We start from the raw sequence: 24,175 nt of genomic DNA, 5'->3' as shown, positions 1-24,175 counted from the left end.
ACCTTGTAAATTTCACATGAAGTGTGTATCTTGTGCAGAGAACAAGGTGAAGGTTGCTCCAAAAGGCAAGGAGTCTAGCAGGCAGGCTTCCAAACCCTACCAGCTAGTTCACGCAGACCTGGTAGGCCCTCTAGCGCCCTCTTTGGGAGGAGCAAGGTACTTCATGGTTCTAATTGATTCTTTTTCCAGGTACATTCATGTGTTTATGCTCGAGCAGAAATCGCAAGCATTTCCTAAGTTCAAGGCATTCTGTGCTTGGTTGGAGAATGCTCATGGTAAACGTATTGGCTGTCTGTTTACTGATCGGGGCGGGGAGTTCACTTCTCAGCAGTTTGAAGCTTTCCTGACTGAGAAGGGAATCCAGCATGACTTGTCAACGCCTAGATCGCCATGGATGAATGGGCTTGCGGAGAGAGCAAATCAAACGTTGCTGCAAGGAATAAAAACCTTGTTGCATGATGCCAACCTCCCTGAGAAGTTTTGGGCGGAAGCTCTCTCGAATTTTGTTTATACTGTTAACCGCAGACTGTCATCACCTATTGGCTGCACTCCCTATGAGAAAATGTTTGGTAAGCAGCCTAATGTCAAACACATGAGAATCTTTGGTTCTGACATGTGGGTACACACCCCACAAAGCAACAAGCTTGGGAAGCGTGGGGCACATGGTTTGTTCATGGGGTACGAAAAAGGTGCATACAGAGTATGGATGACTAACTCTAAATCCATAAAGTTCACAAGGAGTGTTGAGTACAATCCTAAGTGGGGGGGAAATGTGGGAATTTTCCAGAGTTACCCAGAGGAGGATGAAGGTGATGTGAAGAAAGCAGATCATGCTGAGAAAGCTGAGGAAACTGAGGATGGTGATGATGATGATGATGATGATCAGAGTTCGGATTCCAGTTCAGTGGGCGGCGCTGCTGCTGCTGTCAGTGACAGTGATGACACAGCAGACTACAAGAGCGCAAAGGCCTCAGTCAGACCATCTGATGCGTCTGACAATGAACTGGAAGAACCACTGTTCACCATTGGTCACTTTTCTCCTAAGAAGGAGGAGATGAGTCCAGAAGACTTGCGTCTGGTTCGCAGGTCTGAAAGGGCGACCAAAGGCAAACCTCCAAAGAGATTTGCTGATGAGTTTGCTAAGACAGCAACTGCTGTTCTTAGTAGCTCAGAGAAGGTGTGGGAACCTTCAAGCTTCAAAGAGGTCCAGGAGTTAACCTCTAAAGATGCTGAGCCTTGGCTAAATGCCATGAAGGCTGAAGTTGATTCCTTGAACAGGAACCAAACTTGGGAGCTGGTACCGGTAGTCCCAGGGATGAGACTGGTTGGCAGCAAATGGGTCTTCAAGGCCAAGACAGACCAGAATGGCAAGGTTGTCAGACATAAAGCCAGATTGGTTGCCAGAGGTTTTTCACAGGTACCAGGGCAGGATTACCACGAGACCTACTCACCCACGGTCAAATATGAGAGCATTCGACTGATGCTCAAGATCGCTGCGGAGGAGAAACTGCATGTTTCCCATCATGACATTAATACAGCTTTTTTGTACGGGATTTTGAACGAGCAGCTGTACATGCTTCCACCTGATGGGATGCAGATACAGAAGGGAATGGTCTGTAAACTGCGGAAATCCTTGTATGGTCTCAAGCAGAGTGCCAGGTGTTGGAACACAAAACTCACTGAAACGTTGCTTTCTCTAGGTTTTCACCAGGGCAAAGCTGATCCGTGTGTGTTTGTCAAGGAGGAGGGGCAAAACAAACTGTATTGTTTATGTTTTGTTGATGATCTTCTGATGTTTTGGAAGAATCAGGCTTTCTACCAAAGCACCCTAGCTCAGCTGAAGGAGCACTTTGACATGAAGGATCTTGGTGAGGTATCCAACTATCTTTCTCTGCAGGTGGAGAGGGACCAAGCAGGTAATTTTCTGGTACACCAAACACAGAAAATTGCTGATGTATTAACCAGGTTGAATTTGGTTGATGCAAACCCAGCAGACACACCGATGGTGACAGGTTACCAGGTAGACAGTACTGCTGAAGCGTTTTCTGACACAACGCTGTACAGATGCATTCTAGGCAAGTTGAATTTCATTGCTAGATGTTCAAGACCTGATATTGCTGTAAGCACTAACCTGCTTAGCAGACATGCTAACAATCCTACTGTTCAGGATTGGAAAGCTCTGAAGCGCATAGCCCGGTATTTGAAAGGGACTATGCACTACAGGCTGAGGTTCACCAGTCAGAAGACTGGAGGTCTTGAAATCTTTGCAGATGCAAGTTTTGGAAGTGACACCACGGATGGTACAAGCACTTCTGGAGTATGCTACATGTACAACCACTGCCTGTTTGACTGGTTGTGCAAAAAGCAGACGACAGTTAGCCTAAGTTCCTGTGAAGCAGAACTCAATGCTCTGTCATTTTCACTCATGGATTGTGAATGGTTGATGCAACTGTTTAAGGACATTGGGGTTTCTGTGAAATGTCCTATACAAGTGTATCAAGACAATAGATCTTGTTTGGCTTTGCTGAACTCGGAGAGTTGCAAGCAAAGGACCAAGTACTTGCAGATTAAGCTACATCGTGCAAGAGAGTGTATTCAGAAAGGACTTATTCAGGTGTCCTACATGCCAGGAAATGAAATTCCTGCTGATCTGTTGTCTAAGGTTGTTAACAGAGAACAACTTAAGGTTTACGTACAAAGGTTGCAATTGGGTTGAACCACAGGTACTACAGGTTACACGGAAAGGGGGAGGATGTTAGGATATTTCCGTTCCACCTTAAAAGGGAGCAGGATGTTTGTATAACACCCTGCGTAAGTTCCTGTCTCACAGGATGTTTATGCTATATGTTCCTTTCGATTTTGTCTGTCTTGCCTGAGCAGTCGGAGGAGACGGTCATGATTTCTTTGTTCTGACCAATGCCTAATAAACTGTAAATATGCAGTTCTGCTCTCATGCTGTGCAACTTCAGTTGTGTGAATTCTGCTGAAAGAGTGTGCTCTAAGCCAGAGGCTTAGTGTCGCTGAATTGCTGATATTGCCTGACTACGGGAGGTCGATGGATCGTCCGGCATCCGAGCTTGGGGCTCAGATGGACTCTATCTCCCTGGCAGTATCCCAACACTACACATGTTACAAGTAGTCTTCTTTCTCTGAACCCATAGAGGGTTCTTTGCTTCAAAGTCCTTGCTCTGTTAAAGTCCATAACCAAATCCTTAGTTCAGTTGCTTGCAAAGTCCTGCAACTGATAGAGTTCTCTGAGTTCTTTCTTTCTTCTTTCACAAACCATATTTTCAAAAAGTCTTCGCTTGAATCCAGAATTCCAACACATAGCCTGCAACATTTCCTGCAATCTCCTACCTCACAATATTCCTCACAATATGCTGTAACTTGAGCCCTTTTATACAGTTACTTGCCAAATCTGCCCAATAACACAGATAAGAGAGCCCTAAGAGAGCAGATGCATTGTGGGGAATGAGTCGTCTCAGCTGACTCATGGAGAATTAACCCATTAACTGCATTAACCATTGGGATGCATGCAGTTTTAGAGAATACGAGACAAGTCCCTGTCCCAAGGAGCTTACAATCTGAAATTCAAGGGAAACAGAGGAATATGAGGGAAATGGAGGGAAGATATATGTGGTTGTTTTCGACTGCATGTATGTTGAACTTGGGGCTGACTTTGTCTGGGATGTACAGATGGTTCAAAATACAACAGCTGGGATAATGACTGGCCCCAGACAATAGAACAAATGGGTCCATTTGTAAACCCACTTGATCTTAAAACAGAAGGCCCTTAAAAAGTTGGGGTCCAGGTTCTCAAGGACTACCTTTCCCTGCGCAAACCTGCTGGCACATCAAGACCATCTTCAAACGCCCTTCTCTGGGTCACAACTACCACTAGAACTGAGGCAGGGGGTAACAGGATGGGGTCTTCTCAGCTATGATACTCTGGTCCTGGAATTCTCTCCCCAATTAGGCTCGCCTGGAACCAAACTTAGAGCTTGTTTCCAGTCATTTTAGCTCTGAATTTTGCTTATTTGTTTTGAACATTTATATCCTCATTTTCTTCACAAAACAGACTCTGTTAACTTTATGCTGTTCTGTTGCTCTGTTACATGAAATCTATTAGAAATTGCTGCAGTAATCCTTTTTAAACTGAAGAACAAGACAACGAATGCTTATAAACCATACAGCTAGACACATTTTGAGGTTAGTCTATTTGACAAATTATCAATTTGTCCCTTGACACGGGGACATTCCCAGGGGAACTGAAGGAAGCAGTGGTGTGTCCACTCTTAAAGAAAACTTCATTATCAATTTGTCCCTTGACACGGGGACATTCCCAGGGGAACTGAAGGAAGCAGTGGTGTGTCCACTCTTAAAGAAAACTTCATTAGATCCCTTAGACCTATCCAATTACCGCCCAGTTTCAAATCTTCCATACCTGGGTAAGGTAATTGAGAGAGCGGTTGCTGAACAGCTTGGTAGGTTTCTGGAGGAAACATCGGCATTAGATCCATTTCAGTCCGGTTTCCGTCCTGGTTTTGGGACAGAGATGGCTCTGGTTGCCCTAACAGATGATCTCCGTAGACAACTGGATCGAGGCGGGTCAGGACTGCTGATCCTTTTAGATTTGTCAGCAGCCTTTGACATGGTCGATCATGATCTTCTGGACCACCGCCTCGCAGACGTGGGGATACAGGGCATAGCCCGTAACTGGCTGTGCTCTTTTATCTCTGGTCGGGGACAGAGGGTGGCACTAGGGAGGGAAATGTCGTCGCGCCACTCCTTGGTGTGTGGAGTGCCGCAGGGCGCAATTCTCTCCCCGATGCTTTTTAACATCTTTATGCGCCCCCTTGCCCAGATTATCCGGAGCTTTGGGCTGGGCTGTCACCAATATGCTGATGACACTCAGCTCTATCTGCTGATGGATGGCCACACCGACTCGGCCCCGAACACACTGACCAGATGCTTGAAAGCTGTGGCTGGATGGTTTCGTGGGAGCCGATAAAAACTAAATCCTTCGAAGACAGAGGTCCTATGGCTAGGTCGGGATGGCATGGGGATGAGGGACCAACTCCCTTCTCTTGCGGGGGCCCAATTAGTGCCATTGCCTTCCGTTAAGAGTTTGGGTGTAATCCTTGACGCCTCCCTTTCCATGGAGGCGCAAGTTACAGCAACAGCCAAGGTGACATTTTTCCACCTTCGCCGCATCAAGCAGTTGGTCCCTTACCTTTCCCGCCCCGACCTGGCCACAGTGATCCATGCAACGGTCATCTCCAGGCTTGACTACTGTAATTCGCTCTACGCGGGGCTGCCCTTGAAGCTGTCCCAGAAACTCCGGCGGGTACAGAATGCTGCAGCGAGGCTCCTCACGGGGTCTCTGCCATGGGAGCATATTCACCCAGTGCTTTTCAAGCTGCACTGGCTCCCGGTGGAGTACAGGGTCAGATTTAAGGTGCTGCTTTTGACCTTTAAAGCCCTTCACGGCCTAGGACCCTCGTACCTATGGGACCGCCTCTCCTGGTATGCCCCACGGAGAGCCTCAAGGTCCATAAATAACAACACTCTAGTGGTCCCAGGCCCTAAGGAAGTTAGATTGGCCTCAACCAGAGCCAGGGCCTTTTCAACTCTGGCTCCGGCCTGGTGGAACGCCCTGCCTCATGAGACCAGGGCCCTGCAGGATCTGATTTCTTTCCGCAGGGCCTGTAAGACAGAGTTGTTCCGCCTGGCCTTTGGCTTGGAGCCAATTTGATTCCCTCCCTCCCTCTCTTTCTTTTTTCTTTTCCTTCTCCTCCTGCGATGAGGCTACATTTTAATATTTTAATGTTCCATTATTTTAATGTTGTATTTTATTTTTGTTTTTAAGTTGTAATCATTCATCTTGTTTTTTATTATTGCTTGTAAGCCGCTCTGAGCCCGGCCTTGGCTGGGGAGGGCGGGGTATAAATAAAAAAATATTATTATTATTATTATTAAGCAATCATCGTTTTGCCCTTAAAGGAAATTATTATGGCCAGTGGGCAGTATGGGAAAATAGAAAATTGCTTCATGCTGAGTCAGATCACTGGCCCTTCTAGAACTCAGAATTGTCTACACTGACTGCCAGCAGCTGTCCAGGATTTTAATTAAGGGTCTTCTCCAAGCTTTGTCTGGAACTGAACCTGAGACTTTCAGTATGGGAAGCAGATGCTCTACCATGGAGTTGTGGCTCAATTACTGGAGATTTTTTTAAATAAAGAAACAATTTGAAAAATTAAAAATTAAATTCAGAAATTAGCAGAGGTATAGGGTGAGAAAATGTATCCCTTTCCCTTGATGATATCACAGCCACCATCCAATGAGCAGTCGTGGCACTTGCATCTGCATTGCATCCAAAACTGCAGTTATGAGGCTACTTTGGTAGGGTGGGTGGGATCATTTCCCTAGCAGCAACAACAACAAAAATGCAGTTTAATATGAAAATGAGATAATCTGTAATGGGACACCCTGGAGAATTTATCTCTCAAAAAAAGTCATTAGCCTGGAAGAACTGAGTGGGGAGGGAGAGGAAGTAGGAAAGCAGCAGAACTTAGTTCTGTTCCTTCATGTAGAAGAATTCTCAAACTGGAAGAGATTTGGCAGCTAGAGAGGCAGCATGCGTGGCAAAAGATACTGCAGAAAAAAGCATGCAAAGTAAAGGGGAGCAGAACAGAGCAGCGCCGCTCAGCAGAGATAAAGGAGAATGAGCATGGAAAAAACAGGAGCTTTATGTTTGATGGGAGTTGGGAATAAGTCAGCCTTTGCTAACTGGGGCTGACCAGAGCTGTAGTTCAAAGCAACTACAGGGCATCAGGTCATAGCTGTCGAGCGTCCCTTATTTGGCGGGACAGTCCCTTATCTCAGCGCCATGTCCCACTGCTGTCCCTTATTGATGATGTCCCTTAAATAAGCTACTGAAGGTAATGGGGCCCTTTCTATGTCCAGCTGTCCTTTGTCAACAACAAATTGTTGCTGTTTTTTTGTGTTGAATATATGCTATATGGTAATTTATGGACCTAATAGGTATCTAAAGCCATTTGCACGCAACAAAATATGTATTTTATCAAAGTAATTGTTGATCCCTTATTTTGGCTGCTGAGCCCTTATTTTCGAGGCTGCTGGCCCCTTATTTTCAAATCTGTAAGTTGACAGCTATGCATCAGGTTGGCCGAGGCTGCATTAGACAAATGATCAGCTCTGAATTTCTACTTGTCCTTTCACCAGAACGCATTCAAATGAAACAAAGGAAGTGTAACATAGACGGTGGTTTAGCAGTTCATGTTGCCCTTGGGCAATACTTTAGTCCAGTTTGCCAAACTTGCTGTTTTTGGACTATGATTCCCATCATCCCTAGCTAGCAGGACCAGAGGTCAGGGATCGTGGGAATTGTAGTCCAGAAACAGCTGGAAACCCAAGTTTGGAAATTATTGGTTTAAGTCTGCCATCCATTGTGTTAATGCAGTTCAGGAAAATGCTGCCCAGCTGGAATGATTAAATTGGGTGAATTATACAAATGATCATGAAGCAAACCACTGAACGCATCTCAGCAATGTCTCCCATAAGAGTCAGAAAGCCCTCTCGTTAGAATGAATGCCCCGGTCGCCTTTTCTCCAACTGTTAGGGCTTTGAGAAAACAGCACAACACGCAATACATTTTGTTGGCGAAACCTCAATAGATTAAAATATATTTTGTTGCTGATTTTGGATAGGGGAGGGAGACAGAATTTTACTCTCAAAGCAAATAAGGATTTGCATATCCTCTCAAGTAAGGCACTGGCTGTTCCCATGGAGACACTCTTTTCTAAATTTAATTGTATGTGGTAATCTTCACAGAATCCTGTGGCTTAATACCAATCGTCTTTGTAAACAACCTTTCCAGGGCCGTAAATTAATGCCACAGGAAATTCAGCTACAAGGATTTGAATTTTATCTCCTGTTCATTGCCATTATACTTATCAAATTAATGATGTTAATAAACAGTTCACTCCAAGGTGTGAAACCAAATGCATTTTCACAATTTCCATTCCCTTTTATATCCTGATGAACAACACACACGGGGTTGCGTTATGCATAAGAAAACCTTGTTTTTCTATAAATCTATGCCTGTGGAGGGGAGGGGGGATGTAAGAAGCGTTTCCCAACTTATGGCAACGAGCTAACGCTTCCCAAAAATACTCTTCCCTGTCTTTTCTTAACATGCCTGGGGATTCCTTGGGTAGTTAAGGAAGCACCCATACAATCACACCTTTTTATTCTGCAGTAATTACATCTCGAACAACCACCGAACCTCAATATTCCACCAAAACAGACTAGAATCTCCAAGAAAAAACTTATTGGAAAAGCAGTTCTGAAATCGCAACCTGGTGCAGCTCCCAAAACAGCCACGCTGTGGTCCATCAATGGTGAAAGTTGAGCAGACCCAGAGTCTCTGCCTTGCTTCTCTTTTTACTCCTCCCAATCTTATTTGACACACCTGAGCTTGCTCCAGCTGAGCAGCTGTGTCTCTCTCCCACATGAAGCATTTGACCCAAGGAGTCCCTTGATCTTCAGCTGCTCAGCTAGTCAGCTGGGCTGTGTTGTCTCACCTGTCTCAGTCTCATAAGAGCACTTCTCACTGTTCACAGAGCCTCAGAGTCTGTCATGTTCACGGAGAGCGGGTACCTCTGGTTCTGGAGATGTGTCCCCCGGCTCTCATGAATTGTCAGCTGCCCCTTCAACATCCTCTGATACCTGCTAAGTACCTACTAAGTCATGGGTAGGCAAACTAAGGCCAGGGGGCCGGATCCAGCCCAATCGCCTTCTCAGTCTGACCCACAGACAGTCCGGGAATCAGCGTGTTTTTACATGAGTAGAATGTGTTGTTTTATTTAAAAAGCATCTCTGGGTTATTTGTGGGGCCTGCCTGGTGTTTTTACATGAGTAGAATGTGTGCTTTTATTTAAAATGCATCTCTGGGTTATTTGTGGGGCCTGCCTGGTGTTTTTACATGAGTAGAATGTGTCCTTTTATTTAAAAAGCATATCTGGGTTATTTGTGTGGCATAGGAATTTGTTCATTTTTTTTCCAAAATATTGTCTGGCCCCCCAAATGGTCTGAGGGACAGTGGACTGGCCCCCTGCTGAAAAAGTTTGCTGGCCCCTGTCCTAAGTCCCCACCTCCCCTTCCCCAGCTTCAGCTGTCCTGGTGTATACCAATCATGGCTACACCCCTTTCTGGGATCCTCTTCCCCTTCCTCAGAGCACTGCCCTTTCACGACAGTTTCCCCAGCCCTACTCTTAGTAAAATTACTTAGTACAAAGTCAGGTCCTGGTCTCATTTATATGTTGGCAACTCCACAGCAGATCTGTCTACATTATTAAAAACTGTTTAAACTTTTAACGTGCACCTAATGTTCTAGTTGATGATTTATAGCTTTTCTCCAGATGCGGGCTGCTTGAGTAACTACCATCACATTTCTTCACATTTTACACAATAAAAATCCCTTTTCTTCCCAAAGGTATAGTTCTTCCCAGAATTACAGAAGCAATGGAACACGACCGATTTCCAATGTAGGCTAAGCAGTGTTTCCTGTGATGTGCAGTGACAGAAAGTATTTTAATAATAATAGAGGCCACCTTGCAAATTCTTATTACTGCCTTGTCCAAACAGTATCATCCGTGCACAAGAGGCAGGTCTGTTGGTGGACGTGCCCAAAGGTTAAGGCTTACTGGGAAATGATCTATAATGAACTGAAGAAGGTATTTAAATTTACCTTTCCTAAGAAACCAGAGGCCTTCCTTTTGGGCATAGTCGGCCAATTGGTGCCAAAGAAATACAGAACATTTTTTTATGTACGCAACAACAGCAGCAAGAATACTTCTCGCTAAATATTGGAAGACACAAGATTTGCCCACCGTGGAAGAATGGCAGATGCAAGTGATAGACTATATGGAGATGGCAGAAATGACCGGCAGAATCCGAGACCTGGGAGAAGAGTTGATGGAAGAGGACTGGAAAAAGTTCAAGGATTATCTACAGAAACACTGTAAATTGTTTGAATGTTAAAATGATGTGGGATCTAAAGGTAACATGGCATTTGGGACATGGTTAAAAGAGGTATGAAAAAAAAGGGTCTAAAAAGAGGGGAAATTAGAGATATAACAAGTGGGAGTACACAATTATAAATGAGATGTGAAAGAGGGTTAGAATTTGCTGAATTTGACGGAATAAAGAGGAACACAAAAAAGGGAGATGTGAGGAGGTCAGGAAAGAGGGATATAGAACCTTGAAATTTAAAAGTGGATTCTTTTTCTTTTTCTTGTTTTTTATTAAGTGTGTATTTTTTTGTGTGTTGATATGTTTTTGTTTGATTTTTATGTGTTGTAAAATCTTAATAAACATTTATTAAAAAAACAAAACAAGAGGCAGGTCTGGGGGGGACTTGAAAATTTGCAGAAATACAAACGTATTAAAAAACAATAACCCAGCAGGAGGGGAAGAAGCCCAAAACAGCCGAAGTGAGGACCTGAGCATGCTTAGCTTCCACAGAATGCTGACTGTTTTGAGGGGAGGGGAGAAACAGGGTGGAGGAAATGGAACAGATAGGTTGAAATCCTGAACAGTGGCATTACAAACTGCAAAAGTTTGCTGTAGTCCCCATTTGTTAATGTTATGTACTGAAGTTATCACCCTGGGCCAGCAGGGGGATACTGTAGATAGTTTTCACTCAGGTCCACATATGCAAATAAGGAATTGAAAGTGACGTTCAGTGATTGGATAGTTACAGAAAGTTGTTACTGTTGCTTTGTAGTTGTGCTCTATATAAGCAGGTTGGCTGAACCCTTCAGCCCAGTTCTATTCTGGGCCTGTGAATAAACAAGAGCTGTTTGAAGAATCGCTGTGTCGTCTGATATGTTCACCCACAACTTAACAGTTAACACATTAAAATCATCATTTAAATTATAGTGAGCAGCCATAACTCAATAGTTTAGCACGCATTTTGCATGCAGCAGCTCCAGAAGTTTTAATACAATCTTTTTTTTTTTAAAAAAAATGAAGTGGCTGAACAGAATTCGCTAGGGAAACCACAGAGAAGGTTCTGCTGCCCTGTGCCTTAATGAAGGGTGGGGAACCCATGCCTCTCCATATCTTGTTGAACTACAACTCCCATCAGCCCCAGGGATAATGGGATAATGGTCAGGGATAATGGGAACTTTAGTCCAACAACATCTGGAGGGCCACAAGTTCCCTGCCCCTGGCCACTAAAGGAAAAGAAGTAAGGCTTTGCCCTCTAGAAATGGAAGGGATGTGGATGGCTCCACTTTTAATCCTAATTATTGGACACATAAGGAAAATCTCTGTCTGCACCTTGAACACCATTAAAACTACAAGGCTTCTTCAGATTCTGGACTAATTTACTTATCTGGGCATTCTCTGTTTTAAAGCAGCACTTGAAGTGGGATACAAATGGGGAGAAACGAAGCAAAGTCATAAGGCAAGCTCTAAGTAACCTAGTAAGTAAGCGGGTGGCACTGTGGTCTAAACCACTGAGCCTAGGGCTTGCCGATCAGAAGGTCAGCGGTTCGAATCCCCACGACAGGGTGAGCGCCTGTAGCTCGGTCCCTGCTCCTGCCAACCTAGCAGTTCGAAAGCACGTCAAAGTGCAAGTAGATAAATAGGTACCGCTCCAGCGGGAAGGTAAACAGCGTTTCCATGCGCTGCTCTGGTTTCGCGGCTTAGTCATGCTGGCCACATGACCCGGAAAAACTGTTTGCGGACAAACGCAGGCTCCCTCGGCCAGTAAAGCGAGACCCCAGAGTCATCCGCGACTGGACTTAACTGTCAGGGGTCCTTTACCTTTACCTTTAAGTAACCTACATTTCCCTCTTAAATCTAGACCCAACAAATCTATGACGGGCATGCATTTATATTTAATTCATGAACTCTAATGTAATGTAATGTTAGGCAATCTGCAGTGCACCAAAGAAAGTGCTTTTAAATCATCCCAGAGTGGCAGTTCAGTTGCAATAATCAGAACACTGCATTAATGGCAGGCAAATGGCCATCTGTCATGGTTGGGTGGACAGATGTCATGGATGCGCGAGTTGAGATTCCTGCATTGCAGGGGGTTGGGCTACATGACCCAAAGGATCCCTTCCAACTCTACAAGTCTTTGATTCCAAATAACAAGATTCCCCCCGCCCCAGCAAACTGCAGGTGCAGTGGCATTGTTTCCTTTGTGACAAAGAGACGGCAGTTTAATTAAAAATGTTCGCTGTTATGCAAATGCCACAACATATAAACATAAATTTCAAAACTACATTAGCATCCCGGGTTTCGCTGAGCTTCAGTGACCAGCAGGAGTTACCAACATGCTCAAAAATGACTAAAATAATAATATATAAAATTACATGCTGGGACAGCAGAACCTAGGCTTCATGCAAAAGATTGCTTTGAATATCTAAAAGGGTGTCACGTGGAGGATGGAGCTAGCTTGTTTTCTCCTGATCTGGAGGGCAGGATCTGAACCAATGGCTTCAAGTTACAGGACAGGAGTTTCCGACTAAAAACCAGGAGGAACTTTCTGACAGTGAGAGCTGTTCAACAGTGGAATGGGTTCCCTGGGAAGCTGGTGGATTCTACAGTCATACCTCTTGTTGCGTTTGTTTCACGTTGCGGCTTCTGAGGTTGCGAATGCGGCAAACCCGGAAGTGTATACTTTCGGGTTTCGCTGTGTGCGCACGCGCAGAATGCTTCTGCACGCTTTGCAAATGCGCAGAAACGCTCTATTGCGCTCCGCACTTGCACAGAAGCGCCGCGCTAGTTGCGGACTTTTCGGGGTGTGAAAGGCACCCCAGAACGGATCAGGTCCGCAACTAGAGGTACCACTGTACTTCACTGGAAGTTTTTAAGCAGAGGTTGGATGCCCATCTGTCATCAGAGGCAGTTTTAGGGGAGTAGGACTACTCTGGTCGCATTGGGCCTGGAGCTGCAGGGTCACCGCAGGGGATGCCGCAACTATCGTTTAGAATGGAGCAAGAGAGGCAGAGGGATGCCGGATTTTGGTGTCACACAGGGCAATGCTGAAGTTTGAGGCCCGCAATGTCCGCCACTGCTTCCATGGGTGCATTAGCTGAGATTCCTGCACTGCAAGGGGTTGGACTAAATAACAACAATAATAATTTAATTTATATCCCACCCATCAGGCTGAGTTTCCCCAGCCAGTCTGGGTGGCTTACATAATATAAAACACAACAAATCATCAAACATTTAAAAACAAGATATCCTATACAAGCAACAAACCAACCAACCAATAAATCAATAAAAACCAACGACAACAATAATAACAATAATAATACAGTTTACAGTTATACCCAAATTAAAGTAACTTCCAACCCCAACCAAACATTTAACCAACACCAACCCAACAAAAATGAAACAGAGGAACCAAAATTAGAACCGTTTACGACATTTTAGCCAGTTGCCCCAACTGGGGAACGGTTGGGTGTGTTTGAGCCTGGAAAAGAGGAGACTGCAACGAAATACGATAGCAAACTTCCAATATATAAAGGGTTGTCAGTGGAAGATGGAACAAGCTTGTTTTCTTCTGCTCTGGAGGGTGGAGGACACTTGGGGCCCCTTCCAACTCTATTAAATAAATAAATAATCAATCAATCACCACTTGCTTGCTTGCCAGGCAGGGAACCAATAGGCAAGCAGGCAATGGCATCGCCTCCTCCACCTCCTTCCCACCATCAAGCAGGTTGCAAGGGTGAAAAGGAAGAAGAAGAAGAAGAGAAGGAAATGGTGGAAGAGGAAATGGTTCAGAGGGTTCTTGTCAGTGCTCCCACCACACCACAAGGCATGGCCCTCAGCAGATGCCCAACCACGCCCTTGTGGCCCTTGATGCCAGCCCTGTACGGTAGGACCTTACTTGTCCCCAGAAAGCACAGAAGGGTTCCAAGCAAAGAAGGCACTTCAACCTTCTCCACACAAGTGGCAGAAGAGGGAGAAGGACTCCGTCAGTCCACGGGCCTGAAGTGCTGTGGAGGCCTGAGCAAGGAACAATTCCTCCAAGCCTGCGTGAAAAAAGTAATTAAGAGAGGAAAGTTTGCTCATGACGCCGTGGATGGAAGACATCTAAGCGAAGTTAATCAAACGCTGAAATAAGCTCCACACTGGTGAAGAGCGATGGAGAGAGGTGAATGAACGGTTCAGTGAAATAAGGCTGCTCTAATCTGTACAGCTGGCTTCATGTTTTTCAAGTGAGAATGCACCCAATTTGGATTCCAGTAACAAGCTGGGTTGTTTTTGTTCCAATTTTTTCTTTTACTGAAAGCGCTACTGACGTATCGGTGAAAAATGCAGAGTAACAATAAACAAGAAAGGAAAAAGGGAGGTGTTCGGAGTAAACTGTCTGTGTTGTTTGAACCTGCTTCTCTCTGTGTGTGTCTTTCTCTCTTACACATAACAGATGCATGACAATACACTGAAAAATTCCCAAGATATATAAAACAGAAGCATCTTGTAAAATTCAGTCAAAAGCCAATGAATTGAAATGCCTGTTTAAATATAAACATTTTAATATGATGTTGAAAGCTGCATCTTCAGGCAGGGTTGATTCCGAGCACCACTTATTCTCACCTGTCTATCTTACAGAACCTCGGCGCAGTCTTACTTACCCAATGATTTAGAAAGCTGCCCTGGACCAAATCAGTCAGTTGGGCTACCTAGTTCAGTATTGTCAACACTGACTGGCAGCAACTCTTCCAAGGTTTCAGGCAGAAGTCATTCCCAGCTTTATCTGGAGTTGCCTGGGATTGAACCCGGGGCATTTTGCATGCAGTGCATGTGATCTGTTGTCGTTTAGCTGTTTAGTCGTGTCCGACTCTTCGTGACCCCATGGACCAGAGCACGCCAGGCACTCCTGTCTTCCACTGCCTCCCGCAGTTTGGTCAAACTCATATTATTAGCTTCAAGAACACTGTCCAACCATCTCGTCCTCTGTCGTCCCCTTCTCCTTGTGCCCTCCATCTTTCCCAACATCAGGGTCTTTTCCAGGGAGTCTTCTCTTCTCCTGGGGTGGCCAAAGTATTGGAGCTTCAGCTTCAGGATCTGTCCTTCCAGTGAGCACTCAGGGCTGATTTCCTCCAGAATGGATAGGTTTGATCTTCTTGCAGTCCATGGGACTCTCAAGAGTCTCCTCCAGCACCATAATTCAAAAGCATCAATTCTTCGGCGATCAGCCTTCTTTATGGTGCATCTACTTTATGTGATTTACCACTGTGCTATAGTTGTCCCTTTCCGGGCAGGATGATAATAGTTTGATAGAGTCTTGTAGGCAAGCTTGTCCAACTTCCTCTTCTGTGCATAAAATCCAAACCTAGAGCAGCCCCATGAGATGGCTGCCCAGCCTCTGCTTCAAGACTTCCCCGGCCACCACCCCAAGTTATTGCTTCCATTGACAAACTGCTTTTACCATTAACAAGTGTCTCCTAATGTTCAACTGAAATCTGCCATCCTGTAACTTGAACCCATTAGATCTAATCCCACCCTTTAGGGCAGCAGCAAAGAAGTCTTTATTCTCTTTCGTCAGACGGGATAGCTCAGTTGATTAGAGCATGGTGCTGATAGCACCAAGGTTGCAGGTTTGATCCCCGTATGGGACAGCTGCATATTCCAGCACTGCAGGGGGTTCGACTAGATAATCCTCAGGGTCCCTTCCAGCACTACAATTCAATGATTCTATTATTATTCTTGGCCTATCTTTCCAACCTTTAGATAGGAATACCCATGCACACATCTCATCTGTCCTGTATCTGAGCCCGGCTTCGGCTGGGGAGGGCGGGATATAAATAAAATGTTATTATTATTGTTATCAGGAAGTATCAGTCCTGTATCAGGAAGCTTTTAATGCTTAATATTTTATTATGTTTTTGTATATGCTGGAAACCACTCAAGAGTGTCTGCGGCAACCCAGTCAGATGGGTGGGGTGCAAATAATAATAATAATAATGATGATGATGATGATGATGATGGCTCAAAAATCTGCCTAGAGCCCACCCAAGGAACTAATTCTCCACATGTGCCAATTTGCTTGTTAATTCACGTAACAACAGCCTTAAAATGACTTCATATCTTACATAATAAAGTGCACTGTGCTTCCTGAAGGGCATGTACAACAACAAATTTGTATGACACTTGATGCTTTACACGCAGATAAAGGCCATACAGCTTAGAAAAGCAGCTGCCAATTTTTTACTTTTGTCTCCAGCATCCACTAACAACAGAAGCCACCGGGTACGCTGCTCCGAGCACGGGGAACTCAGTCCATTAGCTTCAGTTACAATTGGCGTTGCGCTATAATGACGGCGAGAAAGAAAATACCAGAGAAATGCGGTTGCGAGAAGGAAAATGACCCAAAGACACAATGCAGAAATGGGCTTGTCTGAAAAGAAAGTTTCAGTACATTACTCGCTCTCCCACTGAACTACAAGCAAAGCGGATCCATAAAACTCGTAAGTGGTAATATGAAAGCTTGATTAACCCAGAAATGTGAATACTCCAACGTAAGTTTTAATGGATTTTATATTCGGAGTATGGTATGCCCTTGGAGCCGCAAGTATTAAAAACACATGCCATAACAAAACTGAAAGAATTGATTATCACTGCATACGCTGAAAAATTATGTTCAGGCAATCTTCATTTTTGCTCGTTCATGGCTGGTTTCTAAAAGAAATCAAGAGAAATTCCTACCCTTTTTAAAATTCAAACACCTACACACAGCCGTGTAATATAAAGGTACTACGAGGGGGGCATATAATATTAACATGGATTACTAGCCATCCTTTAGTTTGAATTGCCACCATGCCCCTGCACTTCAGCATTGAAAAGGTACAGGACCCCTGGATGGTTAAGTCCAGTCAAAGGTGACTATGAGGTGCGGCGCTCATCTCACTTTCAGGCCGAGGGAGCCGCCGTTTGTCCACAGACAGCTTTCCAGGTCATGTGGCCAGCATGACTAAACCACTTATGGTGCAATGGGAACACCGTGACGGAAACCTGAGCGCACGGAAACGCCGTTTACCTTTCCGCCGCAGCAGTACCTATTTATCTACTTGCGCACAGGCGTGCTTTCGAACTGCTAGGAGTTGGGACAGAGCATGGACTACATGGAACTGGTGGAAATGACTGGCAGAATCCAAGACCAGGGAGAAGAGTTGGTGGAAGAAGATTGGAAGAAATTTAAAGCTTATTTACAGAAACATTGTAAAATTAAGGAATGTTAGAAGGATGTTGGAATTAAGTTATGTGGTTTTAGCAGAAATCTTATAAAGGATTAAGTAAAAATAGACTGTTAATTGGTGAAAGGAGGGAAAGTAAAGTTACATTATATTAAGATAAATTATAGGACAAAAACTGGGAAAGATGGAAAGGATTTGCTGAAATAGCTAACCAAACTAGAATACAAAAAAGGGAGGTGTGAGGAGGTCAAGGAAACAAGCAAATGAAAGATAAGTTATGGGAAGTTTCGCTGTGTTTTTTAATTGTTTCTATTTTTCTGTTTTTTCTTTCTTTTTCTTTTTTCCTTTTTTCTTATTGTGACGTGTTGTCTTGTTTTTGCTTAATTTGGTGTTTTCTCTTTTTTCTTTTTGTAACCTTTAAAACTTTAATAAATATTACTTAAAAAAAAAAAGGAGTTGGGACAGAGCAACTCCAGCATTAATGTAACAGTCAAGATTGCATGGGAGGAATTAGTTTAGAAACCACTGGAAGTAACTAAACAAACAAACAACGGAAAGTTAGAAAAGGCCTCCTAGAAAAACAGATTGATGAAGTAATTAAACGCTTAAATGGCCGTCCTTAACAGTCTTGTTTGGAAGCAAGACCTATTGATTTCAGTACAACTTAGGGCCAAACTAGACACAGCAGTAAATGTGTCTTAGCATCCAATATGGGGGGGGGGTTAGGGAAAAAAATGCAGATTGCAGCAGCTGAGGTGGGATGGGGGCCTGATAATTAAAAGAATCAAAGCATGTGGAGAGGGAATTTAACTCTTTCCTCTCTTGCTAATGTCTCAAAGAAAATTTGTCTTCTGAAGCTGGAATTTGCTCTGAAGGCAGAGGACACTCACTAGTGCTTAAGGGAGATTACCTCCCAATGCAGCTAGCTTCAGAAGAGGGAATTTCTTTGGAACCAAGCACTGTAGAAAATTGTGAAATCTCCCTTCCATAACTGTTCTGATCCAGTTAATTAACATTTCACCTTCCCCCCCACCCAGCCAATAAAAAGCTGATTCAATTTGCATTTTTTAAAAGCTGCACCTTAGATGCAAATAGGCATTTACTACTGCCATGTGTAGTTTGGCCCTTTTTCCCGTGTTTTACTTATTCATTCATAAAATTTATTCACCACTTGATTTTAAAAAACCTGAAAGCAGTTTATCAAAGATAAAACAGTAAAATCAAGAAAGGTTTGCGACCCTACTTTAAAACATACGAAATTTAAAATACTAAAACTGACTAAAATTAACTAAACTTTCTAAGGACCTGAATAGCTTTTAAAATAACATTTTAAGCCCCACAATGTTCCATGTAGTATGAAAATAGTATTTCACATGCAAGCCAAATATTAATATTTACCTGTTTCAATATCGGTTAAATGAAGCATAGAATCAAACCCTCCGCTGAGAACACCTCTCCCACAGGGGGTCCACTGGGCAGCTCGAACGGCACAGGTGTGGCAAAGGTATGTTTTCAAGCAACGGCCCCGATCCACAGCATCCCAAACCTAAAAGGAAAATATAATGAACTTTAAAAAAGATGAGCCGACCAACTGCAGCTAGGGCCAACAGGGAATAGCAGTAGCTTCTGATCGGTCACTTTAAGAACTCTTTGAGAGTATCATTAGGAAGCAACACTTTTGCATCTTGGAATAAAAACGCCTAAAATGAAGAAACTGCTCGGAAGTGAAGCTGTGTTTATAACGGGAAGTAGGAAATGGCCTCCACACACCATTCAAGATGGAACGTTATTCAGAGCCATAGAATATCTGGCAACCAGGAGGGCACGGGGCTATTCTGCAGAGGGAAGTCTATCAACAACAGTAGCAACAGAATCATAGATTTGGAAGGGACAGCAAGGGCCATCTGGTCCAACCCCCTGCAATGCAGGAATGAAGGTGCCAGATGAGTCTCTGTGAGGAGGAAATTCTATACAGAGAAAATCCTCTCCTGGACTACAACTGCACAAAACATATGAGGATGACAAAGCTAGATGTAGTTCCTGTCTGGGGGACATACATAAAAGGAGTAGATGACCACATTCAATTAGCACTAGAAACAGGTCTTAGAGTCATCTCATCCAACCCCCTGCAATACAGAAATCTCAGCTAAAGCATCCATGACATATGGCCTTCCAGCCTCTGCTTAGAAACCTCCAAGGAAAGAGCGTCCACAACCTCCCGAGGGAGACCACTCCACTGTCAAACAGCTCTTACTGTCAGAAAGCTTTTCCTGGTGTTATACATATTCAGTTTTGAATTATGGTGCTGGAGGAGACTCTTGAGAGTCCCATGGACTGCAAGAAGATCAAACCTATCCATTCTGAAGGAAATCAGCCCTGAGTGCTCACTGGAAGGACAGATCCTGAAGCTGAGGTTCCAATACTTTGGCCAGCACATGAGAAGAGAAGCCTCCCTGGAAAAGACCCTGATGTTGGGAAAGATCGAGGGCACAAGCAGAAGGGGACGACAGAGGACGAGATGGTTGGACAGTGTTCTCGAAGCTACCAGCATGAGTTTGACCAAACTGCGGGAAGCAGTGGAAGACAGGAGTGCCTGGCGTGCTCTGGTCCATGGGGTCATGAAAAGTCGGACACGACTAAACAACAACAATATACATATTCAGCAGTATTCATGAAAGAGCCTTTTGTGCAGCCCTGTGTTTGCCTGCACCCAAACACAAGGGAGCGCAAGTGGGGTGCAGTGGTTCGAGTGCTGGGCTAAGACCCGAAGGGACCAGGGTTCCAATCCCCGCTCAGCAACAAAGCTCACTGGGTGACCCTGGACCACTCGCTGTCTCTTAGCCGAACCTACTTCACTGGGTTGTTGTGAGGATAAAATGGGGAGGAGAACTATGTACGCCACCTTGGCCTCCTTGTTGCAATGGTGGCATATAAATATAAAAAGAAATACACACTGTGTCACACAGATGCACATTTTGACAGAACTATGGCTTAGATCCTAACTAAGGTTCCACTAGTGGCTGCATCCCATGGATGTAATTCCATAAACCAGACCAGCAGAAGGGGGGGCATTTTTCACCCCTCTCCCCTTCCCCCTTTGCCCCCTTGAAATCTGTTCCAGGGTCTTGAGGATACTGAGGGGCAATGTGGGGGTCTGCATGGGGAAGGGTGGGTCAGTGAAAAGTGCCTCCACTGGACTCCAGGTTCCTTCGTGTACAAAACAAGTCCTTCATCCATGGAGCACTAGTTAGGATCCCAGGTAGTATATTATTAGTGGCGTCCCCATTTCCCATCAATCCCACACAGTTCAGAAGGATTAGGTGGCAAAGCATGTCAAATGCTGAGATTGAAAAGATTGCACACGGTTACATGCCCTCTGTCCATCTCTAGATGCAGATCGCCAAAGAGGTAAAGCAATGCTGTCTCTGTACTGACACCTTCCCTAAAGCCCAGCTGGCATGTTCCAGGAAGTCTCACACTGGAATTCATTAAGCAGTCACACCACAGCCAACTTATTCACCTTACTTTAAAAAAAAAAAAAATTAAAGAGGGAGTGGTTAATTTGAGACCAACCTGCAATTATTCAAATATTTCAGAATATGTATGAAATAACATTTCCTTCCGCACTTCAGGAAGAAGCCCATCATCCAGAACCAGTGCAGAGCAGGGTTCACCAATATGGTGTTGACACAACTCCATTTAAGGTCAATACATTCCAATACATTGTAAAGCTCAGAGTGCTGGTCAGCCGAGGTCAGGGGGCACCCTGCAGTATTACAAGCCTCTGCCATGGCTTTATGACTCCCACATGCCCTCTTTCTTTATTTTATTAATCAGAGTCATATATGTCAGTACCAATACGGTTATATCGAGCGCGATAAGCGACTCTTTGTGAGACCGGAAGCGGGCCGCGGACTGGAGAACCATGCAGTACATACAGAGATTAAAGAAGGAATACATTGTATACAGCAACACAAAATAACGCAAATAACTACTATAAGGATCACTAAAATCAATAAATGTCGAAGCCAACTTCCATCCGGAAGCCAAGAAAATAAGAATTCTGATTCCAAGCTGCATGGTAGGCTTCCTTTCTAGTTTTTAGCCATGCACTGGTATCGCTCCTATAGCACTGAGATTGGTCACTGTATGTTCCTGTAAGAGAACAAGAGCTATTAAAAGTGAAATTCAATGTATATTGACAGTTTGGATATATGCCCCATGATTCTTTCCCCTCTTTAATTTGAAAACAAATGGGGGCAGGCATACACAACCAACATTTAGAAGCATGCAATAAACTGGCAAACATAATCATATCTTGTACAAAAATATTATCCCTCCATATCTTATGATAATTCTCTCCCCTAAAAGTCTTATTCAACAACACTGTTCTTCTAGTTCGAGAGTGGCTGAGCCGTGGATGCTGCCAGCCAGAGTAGGATTCTGATGACAACGGCTTGCCAGCTGATAAGGTGAAATATGGTGGTTTCAACTGGACTGGGTCGTCTGCTTCTCTTCCTTGTATAACAGTGCAGCAAAGGATGGCAAGGCAGATGGTGAGGAAGGCAAACACTGCCAGATGCAGCTCGTGTGCAGCACCTCTAGGTGGCGCATGCGGAAAGGTTTCAATGCTTCATCCACAAAATGTTGACAAAGTGTAGGGGAGTTCCTCATGCTCTGAGGCAGGACAACCCACTGATATCGCTGGGTGGGCTGCAAATTGTTATATACTGGCAATGTAAAAGCAAACCGTTCCCTGTCTGCTGGAGCCAGTGGGATGAAGATGGTTCAATGTGGCCGAAAGTCAATTGTTCAGAAATAAGCTGTTGCCGCTGCTGCGGATTTTTCTTTTGGTAGAGGCCACTGTCCTACCCACACTGGGGTATCAGTGATCCTGGTTTGTCACACTGGAAACATGTTGTATCGGTGGCTACAGGCTGGTTTTTATTTAACGCTGCCGCCAACAAATGAGCTTTGTGGGAGGCTGTACCAACAGACTGACAGGTGCGAAGCATAGCTGCTGTGTCTGTGGTAGGATTGTGTATTATCGGGCGCAATGCAAGTTTACAATCCTCATTGGCATTTTCAAAGGCCAATTGTTTGATAATTATTTGTTTGGCTTCAGGATTTTCAATTTAGCGACTCACTGCTGTAAGCAGCCTGTCCATGAAGGAGGAATATGATTCTCTTGCCTCTTGCCTGATTGACCCCTACCTCGATTGAACACTGGTGGGCTCTGGGATTTTTCTCATTGCTTGTTTAGCAGCAAGAGCGGTGTCCCTCAATAAGATTTGCAGCAGTGTGGCTTGTACTGAAGCCTGAAGAAAGGGACCACGCCCCATCATGGCGTCTAGGACGTCTGCGAGGGTAATATTTGGATTATTTCCTCTGAGTTGTTGTAACAAAGCCGGGGCATAAACACGGCAGGCAGTTTCCCATTCGTGGGCAAACAATACACCTGCTGATGGGGGTAACACTGTACGTGCCAAAAGCTTGATGTCATCTGGAACCAAAAGCTGGGCTAATGTGGCTTCCAAAAGAGCCTGTGTAAATGGGGCTTGAAGTCCATTTGTCCTTACTGACAATTGCAGCTCTTTCAAGATTTTAAAGTCAAAAGGTTGGTGCTGGGCTTGAGTTCCTGCTGGAGCACCAGCAGGGGGCACAATAATGGGAAATGCCACAGTATCCTGAATTAAGGAACAGGCAAGTACTGCACGTTGAAAAGGGGTGGCTGGTTCTGTCGATGAGAGAGTAGGATGATTGCCAGCCAGACCACGGTATTTTTGCAGGATTGGGTCCTCTGGTGAGGAACTGTAGTCCGGAAGCTTGGGGTCTGGGGGTGCTGGCAAGGCGAGTGCTGGAACAGGCAGCACCACAGCAGGCTGGACTAAAGAAGCCGGGGGTGATGTTGGCAATACAGCCATGGAGATATTTTTTGGAGATAAAGAGCCCATGGCGTAACGAACCTTGCACCATGCATTTAGAATCCGAACACCAATGCTGGGGTGTCCATGAAAATGTGTTCCAATCTTATCCCAATGTTTTAATTCCCAAGTTCCATCTGCAGGAAACCAGGGGCAATGCTCATCGATGGCCAGAATGAGCTGTATCAAATCACCCTCAGGAACTTCCAATTTGTTGGAGGAGAGGAGAAATTTTAAGTCTTTTAAAAATTTCTGTTGGGGAATAGACATTTTTCTAAAATCAAGATAAAAGGGATCGACTCACCGGGATCCTAAGATGCTTCAGCGCTTGCAACCCTTGCCGGGTGTAGTGAGTCGATGATTGCCGTTGTGTGAATCGAAGAACCTCACACGGTTTTCTTTTAAAATCCTCTTAGTCTGCCTCAGACTGTTTTCTTTTAGTTTTCCTCAGAGAGGGCACCACTTGACGGAAATCCAGCCGTCATGAGTTGGCTTAGCATAGAAAAATGACACAGGGAGCCAGCTATATTTTCATGATGGATAAGAGCAGCTCCTTTCTCTGCCCTCCTCCGATTTAGTCTCCTTTGTTCTCCCCAGCCGCATGGCCGTTTGCCAATGTCTCACGTTACCTCATCCGGTCAAGGCTTTTATTACACCCATCACCATATAGGGTCATCACTGCCCAGAGGAAACACAACTCCATTTAAGGTCAATACATTCCAATACATTGTAAAGCTCGGAGTGCTGGTCAGCCGAGGTCAGGGGGCACCTTGCAATATTACAAGCCTCTGCCATGGCTTTATGACTCCCACATGGTGCCCTCCATATAAGTTCTGAAGAGCGTAAGGGGCAAGAGTCAAAGGAATCCAAATAATTGGCCTCGGGCCTCCAAGCTCCTTGTCTTCTTCCTTGGGAAACAGCAGTTTAAACTTGTATTTCACATTTGGACAGGCTAAGTGCTCCAAACATCTCATCCAGACTAGCTTGCAAGACTGGATTTAAAGTAAA

General features: G+C 44.5%; 1 protein-coding gene and 1 long non-coding RNA gene across 5 annotated transcripts in view; both read right to left on the bottom strand.

Moving 5' to 3' along the window:
* Positions 1-24,175, bottom strand: part of WDR25 (WD repeat domain 25) — a 111,418-nt gene that overhangs the window by 32,084 nt on the left and 55,159 nt on the right. For all 4 annotated transcript variants that reach the window (XR_014548824.1, XR_014548825.1, XM_083616552.1 and 1 more), the window contains exon 3: positions 18,642-18,789. Coding sequence is in view for 2 of the 4 variants with exons in the window: in XM_083616552.1 (XP_083472678.1) it covers positions 18,642-18,789 (148 nt within the window). In the remaining 2 variants the exon portion in view is untranslated. The remainder of the gene's footprint in view (positions 1-18,641; positions 18,790-24,175) is intronic.
* LOC310766702 lies at positions 21,077-22,065 on the bottom strand. Its single transcript, XR_014550372.1, has 2 exons — positions 21,390-22,065; positions 21,077-21,355 (listed from the first exon to the last, which is right to left on the bottom strand). It is a non-coding gene; the product is annotated as an uncharacterized lncRNA (long non-coding RNA).

This window comes from Podarcis filfolensis (genome assembly GCF_964270895.1).
Source record: "Podarcis filfolensis genome assembly, chromosome: 1".
NCBI lineage: Eukaryota > Metazoa > Chordata > Lepidosauria > Squamata > Lacertidae > Podarcis > Podarcis filfolensis.
This window is presented reverse-complemented; position numbering and strand designations above follow the sequence as displayed.